We start from the raw sequence: 13,217 nt of genomic DNA, 5'->3' as shown, positions 1-13,217 counted from the left end.
TCTAAGGCGCAACCCTTAATTTGAACCCCCATGCTTTGAGTACCGATAAAAATTGGCGGCATAGTTTCTAAAGTTGTTATTAAATATTGTAGTATTGATTTATATGTGATTCCTTTTTTTTGTCAAATGACCCCCTAAAAATGTCCCATGGGCTTGTATTCTAATCGTTTGTAAGATTATATGATATAAGACCGTAAACACGAGTATATCCATTAGGCTGTCATAATTGTTTTATTGTTGTTTCGCTTGTAAAAAAAAATCTTTCCTTGTAGTCCTGTTGTGTTCCCCTGTAAATTCGAAACCTACAAAAATGGCGGTGCAATAAGTACGAGATTGTGTAGGGACTGAAATTACAAAAAATGTTGTTTATCTGTTGATACCGTACATCTGTTACGATCTTGCCAGGTTATCTTTTGTATTCTCCCGTTTCATTATATCCTCTTACTATACCAAAAACCGTCGATCAATAGATATTCAATATTTGTGCAATATTCTATTGTTCCTCCGTCATTATCTAACGAGACTTGGCTCATACCGATGCGGCAGACAGAGATAACTGGCGCTCACGAAATCGCAGCGGTGGGGAATTGACACCGCCCGTGATACGCAATCGTTCTTCACTTTCTGGATGACCTACGTATAAAATATATGTATTATCATCATCATCATTCTCTTTCCTGCGGGGTCGGCTTTCCTAATTACATTTGTCAATATCAATCCCCTTTACCGATATGTCCTGCCTAAGCATCTCCCCAGGTCTCCTTTGGTGTTCCCCTCCTACTTTTTCCAGGAACTCTAAGATCGGCAATTTTTCGTATGGGGTGACTAACTTCTCGACGTTGAACATAACCAAACCATCTTAAACTAAGCTTCCTCATTTTGCCAAGAATTGGTGCCACCCCTAGACTTCCCCTAATATACTTATTCCCAATTTTATCATTTTTATGTAAGCATAGAATATTTTTTTATTTTTATCCATGTAAGCATTCTCATTTCCGCCACATGCATTCGTTGTTTCTCTTTCTTTTTAACTGTCCAATATTCAGTTCCGTACATCATAGCTGGTCTTAGGGATGTTTTGTAGAATTTTCCCTTCATCTTCATTGGAATTTTTCTGTCACATAACAGACCACTCGCTTCCATCCACTTCATCCATCCAACCCTAATTCTACTGCATGCATCACCATATATTGTCCCATTACTCTGTAATACCGATCCTAAGTACTTAAAACTATTACTTTTCATAATCATTTCACCATCCAAAAATATCATTTTATTTGTAGTAGATCCATCTTTAAATGAACATTGAATACTCTGTTTTTGTCCTACTAAGGTTTAAACATTTTTCCTCAAGAGCTTGTATCTACTGTTCCAGTTTTTGGAACTATATACTCAATGCCTTTATAGAAGCTATTAAGCTCTTAATAAAAAAATGCTTGGATTACATGAGAATTTAAATTATACCAATTGTTGAAAAGATACGTGGAAAACACCAAAAAAAATCAAGTAAACTTTACCGCGTTAACACTAAACGTTATCATTTCTTTAGAACTGTTTTCTCATTTATCTAGATCATGTATTTGGAACATATTCTCCCATTCTAAATTATATGACTTTTCAAAAGCTGCAGTGACTGAACGTTGATAGAGACAATTTTTTAAAGTTTAAAGAGACTTTGTTGGATGATATTTAGTGTTCGTGATGTATTATGCTTAAACCAGAAAATAAATCCTTATCGAAAAAAATAATTAAACAGTTTTGATTTACCAGTGTAAATAATGTTAAAATATCGTGTTACTAGGCTATCTACTGAGTCAAAGCCCAGAGAATCGCTGCTTAATGCCAATCATCGTTTTGGATCCAATTCCTCGATTTCTAGTGAAAGTTACTATGGTAGTGCAAGGAAAAAGAGGCCAGCTCCAAGACCTCCAATTCCAGGACTTTATGGTGAATCTAATGCTAGTTCTTTGACTTCGACCCCCTGTCAAAGCGTGGTAAGTAACCTTAAATATCTTTATTCTTGAATTTTGCTTTCAATTTCTCAATATTGATTACAATCAACTTTCGTTTATTGCAATCAATTACAACGGAAAAACCTCATATAACAGCATATACTTTTAAAAATAATGCTAAAATTTATAAATTATATTTAAAAAATATTAAGTCCGATAAGTACTTAGCCTCACCGTACTATGGCACCACTATCGTAGGAGAAATTTACTATCGTGTATTGCATTATCGTAGACGGTTAATATCAAAATTTCACCCGTCAAACCTTTTTATTTTACCGCATGTGGGAGCGGGCGTGTGTGTGGATTTTAGAAATAGGAAAAAAAGCAATATCACAAGAGCAAGCAAGCAAGAGCTTGGATGCCCTGTACAGTGACTCTTCTCCTTCAGGTCGCACGTCGCCTTTTGATGAGCCACGCCCAGATGCCTGAAAACGGTTACCACGGAGGATAACATGACATAAATCCACGTTATCATATGGGCTGACCGCCGCTCGAATGTGCTCGAGATATCTGAGACGGTAGCCATCTCAAAATACCGCATGGATCATACCCTTCATGAAATTTTGTGCACGAGAAAGTTGTGCCGCTTTACTCACTCCGGACAACAAGCGCAACCGTGAGACCACTTCAGAGCAGTGCTTGACACTGTTTAAGCGTAAACCAAAGGAGTTAATGCATCTTTCCGTTACCGTCCACTGATACACACCAGAGACCCAGGAACAGTTGAAACAATGAACATCGCCCTGCGAACGTGCTCCGAAGAAGGCGATCCTATCTACCGGAAGGTGATGAGACCATTATCTGGGATTCACAGGGTGTGATCTACATCGACTACCTGGAGAAAGGCAAAACGAGCTCTACTATGTCGAATTATTGGGCCGATTCGAAGACGCCAAATTGAAGAAAAAACGGCCCCCGAAGAAAACAGGACTCTTCCAATAAGAAAACGCACTGGCTCACATCTCCGCCGTCGCCACGGAAAAATCGATCGAATTGGACTACGAACTGTTGTCCCATCCGCCGTATTCTCCAGATTTTGCCCCGTGTGACTTCTTTTTGTTTCCATACTTAAAAAAGTCACTTGGGCAAAAATTTGAGTCAAGGTCATTGCCGTCATGAAGGCCTACTTTGCAGACCTCAAGAAAACCTATTTTTTTGACGGGTTAAAGAAGTTGGAGCATCGCTGGGTCAAGTGTATCGAGCTAAAAGTAGACTATGTTGAGAAATAAATCACCACGTTTCCAAAATGTTGTAAGCTAAGTACGTATCGGACCGCCCTTTTATCATGCTAAAATTTATTGAATGTATGTATATAATGTAGTTAAAAAAATATTCTGCAATTTATAGAATGTATTTAACTACCACAACAACTTTTATGCAATATTCGTTATTAAGCAAATTACTGAGAAATTAGTAGAATATAACGGACCAGCAGTTCTGTGTCTGATTGACTTAAAGAAAGCATTTGACAGAGTAAGACTCAAATATGTAATCCATATTCTGTATAATAGAGAAGTTCCCCTAAATATTATAAAAACTATTGAAAACATCTACCAATACATCAAAATGGAAGTCAGAATAGATGGACAACTTACAGGACCTATAGAAATAGGCAGCGGAATAAAACAGGGCTCATTGAGCTCTAGGCTCTTCAATTTAATCATGGATGAAATCATCAAATCGTTAACAAAGGAAGAAGGATACAAAATGGGGAAAAAAAAGTAGTAAAAATACTCTGTTACACAGACGACGCAATATTGATAGCCCAAGTTGAAGATAGTCTGCAAAGACTGGTCCAGAGATTTACCATAAGAGCAAAAGAATTTAATATGATAATCTTATCTCAGAAAACTTAAACTAAATTACCAATACTAAAATACCTTGGAATTATACTGTTCAGCTATGGAGACCTAGACAAAGAAGTGAGAGATCAAGTACAAAAAGCAAATAGATTGAGGATACCTTAATAACACTATATGGCGAAACAGACACATTAACAGTGAGATGAGGTCAAGAATTTATAAAGCCAATAATGACATATGCCGCGGAAACAAGACTTGACACAGCTACAACACAAAGGCTACTGGAAACGGCCGAGATGAGAGTACTGAGAAAAATTTCAGAAAATACGCTGACAGATCGAAAGAGAAGTGAAGACATTAGAAGAAAATGTAACGTACAGGGTATAAATGAATGGACACTTAATAAAAAAAAAAAGAATGAAATAACCACAGAAGCAGAATGGGGGAGACCCGTGTCGTCAAAATAGCAAGAGATGTCCCCAATCGGCAGAAGAAGTATCTTGCGACCGCCCAAAAGATGAAGTGACAACCTTCCATAGAGGTATTAATCCGCCAATGAATAAACAGAATTGCTTATAGAGGAAGAAGAAGAACAACTTTGATGCTGCGACAATGCAGATAAATGTTTTAAATCGATTATGAAAAGACGACATTTACCAACAAAAGGTTATTTAAAGACTGGAATAAATTCATGCTAACCAAAATTATCAAAATAATAATGTGAATAAAATGTAAATAGCCTTATCTACAAATACATAAGAAGTGCGTCAATACTGCGTATTATCGATACTATTGTTCAATATCAAACAAAGATGTTTACAAAAATCTTGCAATTAAAAGTTGGAGACAAACTATAAACAATTTACACTCGTCATATGACAAATTAGTTATAAAATAAGTTACGAAAGCTCTAGATCAGAAATAGTTTCGAGTTCTGTCTATATCAGTCCCAAAAGATTTCATTACTGCTCTTTATAATTGCGCAGTCGCACTACTTTGCTAATACATACTTTAGGTTCACACATATATTTATACTGTTTTATGAAGTTTTACTTGTATTTTATATTCTTATTGCTGTGAGGCTACGATTTCATTTTTTTTTTATTATCTATAGCAACATTCTCCGAAGGCTACCCCTAAACAGAGGAAAAATAAAAGGGCACCTCCTCCTCCTCCTAAGTTTGCTTCTACACCAATACCGAGTCCGAAAAAACCTGATGAAAATCCCACTGATCCCACTGAAACCCAAGCTGAGTCTTCCATAAAACCCGATGATCTTCAAAAAGAAAAAACAGCGAAGGATGAAGTCAATAGGAACCGACAAAGTCAAGACATGCAAAGTAAGCCCAATTTATTATTTTTAAAAGTCCAAAATCATTGCAAAGATTATCTTTGCATGTACCAATATCATTGATGATTATTATATAAAATACTATTTAGTATATATAATTAGCTAGATAAACGGCGAATTACAAATATCTCGAGAACTGAAGGTAACTGAATCTTGAAAATTGGAACGAGGGGGTGTTGAATGAGTGACCTATTTAATGAAAATATTTTCATCTATTTGCTACTTTCGGTTATACCGGAAGTTGCTTATAACTTACACTTATAGAATTACACTTTTCTATTATGTATATAAAGTTCAATATCCTCTAATGTAATTTGAATAAAAGTTTAAATTCCTTATGAGCTTATTAACCAGATACAGCTTTATTGTTTACAGTGTAAAGTTGTCTTTTTCGTTATACATGGTGCTGTCAAAATTGGCATAAAACCGGCATCATAAATTTTCGCCCAATTCTTTTTTTCAAATGGAACACCCTGTATGTGATTAATTATTTTAGAAAAATATATTTTTCACTATCGATCTGTGTTAGTATTCCCTCTTCCTATCTCTTGAAGTTTTCAAATAAATAAAGTTATACATATACAATATAAAATAAATATACATTTTTGTCACAAAACATTTTTGACGTGACAACGTCTTAAATTAGGTTGTGGCTCGGAGTCATTCATGAAAAAGTGTAACGCCCGCTCACGTCTGTTACAGTGAGTCACCGAACGAGAGAGAGGCCCGCCGGACCGGCGAATGCCTTGCGTCTCTCTCCCACTCAAACATGATCGGTCCGCTGCGCGCACAGCACTAGAGAATTAGGCGCGTTGAATCGGTGCGTGCTTCCGTGCTTGTGTATCTGTCTTTCTCGAGCGTTCTTGGCGTTCAAGACACATTACAGCAGAAACACTTCCTTTCATTTCATATTTCTCCTATCATCGTCCTATCCTCAACAAAATCACTCAAATAGAAATTAGTTAAGTTTAAGTTTACATGTACAATGTTTTAGTAAACAAAATATATTTCTATAGTTAAAATTTGTGCAATTCTTATTTTCATTCAATTCCTTGTTCCTATTGTGCAATTTAATAATATTCATATCAATAAATATTCTACCGAGAAAAAGACGTTGTCACGTAAAATCTTCGCCCGTAAAACCGACTTTACAGTCAACCGATTTTTTTTTCGTAGATTATGTTGTGTTAATTTACAACTTTTATATTGTAAGTTAAACATTGAACAAAGAAAATAGGCACTAGCTTATTAATGTAATAAATGTTCAAAATGTTACCCATCTACATCCAATCATTAATGAACTCTTTTTAAGCAGATTTTCGTTAGTAGCTCTTGATATTCACTCTTTATCTATTTCGTTAAGTACTTAAAGGACTTCCTTCAGGTACTTATCGATGATTTTATAGCTTCCTCAGTAATGACAGGTTCAGAGAACACCTTATTTTTAACATATCTAAAAATTTAGTAATCTAACGGTGCCAACGGAATCTTGGTGATCAGAGAAACGGATCTTTATTAACTGTTGTGTATTTGGTATTTCTTACTTAAATAAGGTAATAATTAATAATACAACGTGGTTTTATATCATTAACCTTTATTGCCCAATAACTGACTAACTTCATTCCCTTGTGTCCGTGAGCGGTGTTGCCTACCTGTGTTGCCAAGTATATAACACCTCCTCTCTTGACCAAAATTCATAAATACAGATTGAAATAAAGATGTACTTACAAATTCATCCTCTGAACAGGTTTACATACTCTACTTGAACGTCTTAACACTGGTTCAGCTTCAGTGTGAGCCTCAGGTATTGTTGGCTCTATTGTATCATTTAGAAGTTCTTGTACATTTGTAGGTGGTGAAACGGAATTGGGTTCAGGGACAGATACCTCCCTTGGAACTATACTATGTGTAACTGTATCAGGAATGAAACAAGTTGGGTTATATTCTATAGGTGTATCCTGCCCAATTACTCTCATTTGGTCAATATGACGTCTCCACGTCCTACCATCATCTAACTCAACTAAATAATGTAATAATCCTAACCTTAGTATAACCTTGCCAAATTGCCATTTGGCATTAAAGTAATCTCGCACTGAGACTCTGGTATCTATAGCAACATTTCTAAGACTCTGGTCTGTGTAAGCATTTTTGTCATGAGTAAAAGGTTTAAGTAAATCTAATCTATTTCTAATCTGCCTTCCTAGCATACGTTCAGACGGGCTTTTGCCAGTTACTGTGTGAGGTGTTCTACGATACTGCATTAGTAACTTGCACAATTCAAGTTCTCTGTCTTTCTCTTCACTGTGCATGGCTCGCAGACAATTTTTTAGTGTTTGGACATATCTCTCCCCCTGGCCATTCGTGGCTGGGTGATAGGGTGCAGTAAATTTATGTGTGATACCATTATTCTTCATAAATTCTCTAAATTCATGAGAATCAAATTGTCTACCATTATCAGTAACAAATACTGTGGGTATTCCGAAAGTAGTGAAGATTTTTCTACAAATTTCGATTGTAGTTTTTGTAGTAGTGTCTTTAGTGAAATGTATTTCAGGCCACTTACTAAAAGAATCGACTAAAATGAAGTAATAGCCTCCGTTAAAAGGTCCAGCATAGTCAGCATGTACTCTTTCAAAGCAAAATTTAGGTGTTTCCCAGATGTGGGAATTGTCCTTAACAGGATTGTTTTTGTGCTTGTTGCAATGAAAACAATTTTTACATAAAGATTCAATATCCTTGTCTATGAAAGGCCACCAGCAGTAACTCCGGGCTAAAGACTTCATTCTCACCATACCAAAATGCGCAGTGTGTAATTCCTGCAGAATTTTATTTCTTAATTTCATAGGTATTAAAACTCGTTGTCCTCTCATTATGACTCCAGACTGTAGTGAAAACTCTGATGGATCTACGTTAAATCTGAATTGTTTTTCAACAACCTCACCAGTTTGTAAACCTAATAGTAACTTTTGTAAAGTAGCATCATTTTTGGTATGAAAAGATAAACTGTTAACATCTGTAGGTAAATTTTCAATCTGATTAAGTTCGAATATGTCTGGTTCATCATGAGTATAATTTTGTTCATTTTTAATAGGTAAACGTGAAAGAGCATCTGCATTAAAATGAGAATCTGTATTTTTGTATCGAATATCATACTTTAGACCTTGTAAGAAAATTGCATAATGCTGCATTCTTGTAGCACTTAAAACTGGTAGACTTTTATCTGGTGCAAAAATCTGAACTAAAGGTTTATGATCAGTGTATAAAATAAAATTTCTAGCATATAGGTAATTGAAGAACTTTTTCACACCAAAAATAATGCTGTATGCCTCTTTATCTATTTGAGAGTACTTTTGCTGTGTAAGGGTTAACATTTGAGAAGCAAATTGTATCGGTCTTTCTGTACCGTCTGGAAAAATATGGGACAGTACTACACCAACACCATAAGGGGATGCATCAGTTGCAAGGACTAATGGCAAATTTGGGTCGTAGTGACACAAAACATTTTTTAGAAGAAATAAGCCTTTTGGCTTTATCAAATGCCATTTGACAATCTCGGGACCATTCAAATTCAACATGATTTTTAAGTAGATTTGTTAAAGGTTTTAATATTGTAGAGGTATGTTGTAAAAAACGTCTGTAATAATTAACTAACCCACAAAAACTTCGGACTTGAGTTTTATTTTCTGGTATTGGAGCATTTACAATTGCATCTACTTTATCTGAGCTACTAGTAATACCAAATTTATTTATTTTGTATCCGCAGTATTCAATTTCGTCTTTTAAAAATTCACTTTTGTCTAAATTTATATGTAAATTATGTTCAGATAATTTTTGTAACACTTGTTCAAGTCTTTGTAAATGTATATCAGTATTTGGGGCAGTAATTCTTATATCATCTAGGAACACAGAAATACCATCGATTCCTTGTAACATTTGTTCCATTAAACGTTGCCATTTGGCAGGAGCACTTGCAATACCGAACATTAAACGGTTTGGGCGGTACAGACCTTTGTGAGTATTAAGTGTAAGTAAATGTTTCATTTCACTTTTTATAGGTAAATGCAAATAAGCTTTTGTAATGTCTATTTTTGAATACTTATCGCCCCCTGCTAACTGAGATAGAAGATCATCAGGGGTAGGTAAAGGATATTCGTCCACTTCAATACAGGGATTTAAAGTAATTTTAAAATTCCCACAAATGCGTATGTCCCCATTGTGTTTGACAACTGGGACAATTGGGGTTGCCCAATCTGAAAACTCTACTTTTTGTAAAACACCCTGATCAACTAACGACTCTAACTCAGCTTCCACTTTAGGACGTAATGCAAAAGCAACTGGGCGAGCCTTATGAAACCTTGCTATACTACCAGGTTTTAAATGAATTTCAGCTTCTAAACCTATAATTTTACCAATTGACTTTTCAAACAAATGTTTGTATTTATCTAATAAACTTGAGACTTTAGAGTTCTCATGTGATATTGTATTTACCTCATGTAGTTTAATCCATTCTCTTCCAACTAGTGATTGACCCTCACCATCCACCACGTACAACTTTAACATTTGCCTTATTCCCTGGTGCTCAACCTCCACTGGAGTTAACCCTAAAACATTTAAATGATTTTTACAGTATGTAGTTAATTTTACATCAGATTTCTGTAATTGTAGTGTAGAAAAATATGTGTCAAATACATTTTTGTTTACAATGGTAACAGCAGCACCTGAATCAATTTCATATTTTAAAATATTGTTGTTTACTCTTAAGTTTATAAAAAATTTGTCTTTTGAATTTACAGTACTAATCTTAAAAATTTCTTGAACTGAGCAAACTGAAGTTACTTGGTTAGACCTAACATTTTTTGATTTTAAACAAACTTTTTGAATGTGTCCAACTTTTTTACAAAAATTACAAGTTAAATGTTTTTTTGAACAAGAATTTGCTAAATGTGAAGGATCTCCACATCTATAACATACATTACTATTTGTGTTTGAAGAATTTGCAGCAGAGTTATTCTGAAATTGCATCCTATTATTATTTGCACTCCTTGCTTTTGTATTTAATATATTGACACTAGAATTATTATAATTTTGATTATGAAAAAATTGGTTACTGCCCTTTTCTGATGCCTCCATGCTTGTGGCAATCTCAACGGCTCTATCTAGGTCCAGTCCTTTTGATTCTAGAAGTCTAGCTTGTATTCTTTTCGATCGTAGGCCAAAAACAAATTGGTTTCTTATAGCACTTTTAAGATATGTAGAGAAATTGCAGTTAATTGACAACTTTTGTAGTGAATGAAGGTATTCTTGTATTGTTTCTCCTTCGGCTTGCCTTTTTGATTGGAATCTGAAGATTTCTGCAATTTCCAGGGGTGCAGGGTTGTAAAAATTATCCATTAAATTGACAATGTCGTCGTATGACTTGTCTTCCGGGACTTCTGGGGCTAACTTGTCGCATAGGGTGTCGTAGGCCTCAGAACCCATGTAGTGTAGTAGATAAGGTAATCTCATTTCGTCTGGAATTTTAAATACCTTGTAAGCACCTTCCAGCCTCTTTACCCACCTGGACCATTTGGTGGCAGACTGGTTGAAAGATTCAACGGAAAATTGAAATGTAGATACTTGTGTAGACATAATTGGGGATGTAGTATAATAATAATGTAAATAACTGTACTTGAAGTTGAAGTAGCAATGGTAGTAGTCGTAATAATCTCTGTAGTAGTTGTTATTACCATCATATGTATCCCATCCTCGTCGCCAATTGTTGTGTATTTGGTATTTCTTACTTAAATAAGGTAATAATTAATAATACAACGTGGTTTTATATCATTAACCTTTATTGCCCAATAACTGACTAACTTCATTCCCTTGTGTCCGTGAGCGGTGTTGCCTACCTGTGTTGCCAAGTATATAACATTAACTACCCATCTATCGCCAAATATTTTATCAAACAATGTGCCGACTCCTCGATATTGTGAACCAATGTCACCAATCGGCAGAAGAAGCAATTCTGCCGAAGATCCATATTGATTTCTCCCGTAAATATTTACGTTTTCAAAAAAAACGAGATTATTTAACCAATTAATATTTCAATTACAAACAGAATGCGACCCAAAATCGATTATAGAGCGACTGTACAATAGCGTACCTTTTTACGCTGTCACTCGCTGGGAAAATATATAGAAGACGTCTTGTTGATCATTGGATTCTAGTTGATATACATTATATGCATGCCTGATTGTAGCAAATAAGCCTGAAATGGCTATACCGTATCCTGTATTTACAAAACGTTGATTCTTCCTAGCCGGCGATTAGGTACTGTATCATCTTTCCTCTTCTTTATTTATTAAAAAGTGTCTACTCAGCGGTATATATTAATTTGTGCTGTTCTTCTATTTTATTTTTTGAGTAGTTTTTATCAGTTCATTTAAAATTTTAAAGACTTAAAATAGTATTTTAAGTCTTTGTTATATATTTCCTAGATTAATGATTATAATGATACTCAATTTTTTTAGATGATCCCGTTATTGAGGACTCGAATTTGCTTTCGGTTCCCAACAAGAGTACTTATGGTAAATGGAAGAGAAAAAAGGGATTAGCGCCAACAAAGCCGGTTCCCCAAAAGCGAACTATCAGATGTCTCCCAATGACAGAAATTAAAAAAGAACTAGAGTTTATCGAAATTCAACAGCAAGGACTAGAAAAACAAGGTGTAAGATTGGAACAAATTATAAGGGAGAAGTGTGAAGGAAAAGAAGATACTGGTACGAATACAGGTAAATGAGAATTGTATTAATGAAATTTGTATAGTCGTTATAAATGTGAATTTCCTACCATTTGTTGTTGGGATGTTGTGGAAACAAGTTTATGTATCATAAATTTTAGTACAACTATTTTTTGTCCTTTTACTCGAAATTGTTTTCGTCATATTTCAAAAATTTCCTAATTTAGCCAATGCTTAAATTTTAGTGAATGCGGATTCATTTTATCAGTTAATTTGCACTCTTTCATTCGTACATCTCCAAATATTTTTAAGTCGATTTTTAAATGTTTGAAGTTTATATATTTAGCTTACAATTTATTTCATATTTTCGTCGTACCTATTTATTTACCACTTCATTTATTTAACTTATATGTAGTTTTTTCATAGTTTCTACTTCGCTATTAATCTGTCACTTCATTGTAGGTAAGTCGATATCTGCGCTGACAACATTTTCTCTTTAGTTATTTATTGTTTCAGGTTTTATCGTGTAAAACTAATGTTAATATTTATTTAGTCTACCTTTTTCATTCTAATCCTTTGTCTCATCTTCTTAACCGATTCGATAATTTTTGATCAGTCCTGAGTTTTTGCATGAAGCACTTGCTTCATTTTGACTATTTCTTATTCGTCCAGTTTTATATAATCATTTAAATTTCTTCACTAATTTTATCACCAATGTGACTATATGGTTGATAAAGTTGTCATCGTTGTAGTATTATAAGATTGTGATTATCTAATTGTGATAAATCCTCGATATAAATATAAATCCCCCATCTGGTAGTTGAATATCATTAATCGAAGTCAATATATCTTCTTGTAAAATACTTGTGTACTTGTTGGGAAGAGATACAGCCCTAGGCCATCACAGATGTCTGAAACTTAACCTTTCGTTTGAAACAATCTTTGTGGTCCACAAGGAAAATAAAATACCTGTAGTTGGCTGTATACCATATATCACAAAAGTTTTATTTAAAAATCCTTTATAAAAGGTATATAATTAAAAAGACCCTTTCGGGCTACATCACTACAGAACGTTTTCAGGCTAAAAAGTTCATCATCAGTGCATTTACCTGGAATAAGTATTACCTCTTTCAAAACTTAATATTTACGTTTGCGTTCACCAAAGTGGTAATGCTTATTTCAGCTAAATGCACCGACGATGGACTTTTTAGTCCGATTCAGTTGTCATGTAGCCCGAAAGGATATATATACATATATATACATATATATATATATATATATATATATATATATATATATATATATATATCTTTTATAAGGGATTTTTTAAATAA

General features: G+C 34.4%; 1 protein-coding gene across 1 annotated transcript in view; it reads left to right on the top strand.

Moving 5' to 3' along the window:
- The window catches only part of MICAL-like (protein), a 286,832-nt gene that overhangs the window by 261,849 nt on the left and 11,766 nt on the right, over positions 1-13,217 (top strand). Inside the window, exons 7-9 of the mRNA XM_072523085.1 lie at positions 1,802-1,994; positions 4,929-5,154; positions 11,675-11,935. Of these exons, the coding sequence (XP_072379186.1) occupies positions 1,802-1,994; positions 4,929-5,154; positions 11,675-11,935 (680 nt within the window). The remainder of the gene's footprint in view (positions 1-1,801; positions 1,995-4,928; positions 5,155-11,674; positions 11,936-13,217) is intronic.

This window comes from Diabrotica undecimpunctata, chromosome 2 (genome assembly GCF_040954645.1).
Source record: "Diabrotica undecimpunctata isolate CICGRU chromosome 2, icDiaUnde3, whole genome shotgun sequence".
In the NCBI taxonomy this organism is placed as follows: domain Eukaryota; kingdom Metazoa; phylum Arthropoda; class Insecta; order Coleoptera; family Chrysomelidae; genus Diabrotica; species Diabrotica undecimpunctata.
Note: the sequence above shows the minus strand (reverse complement) of the source record. Positions and strands in the feature narration are given on the sequence as shown.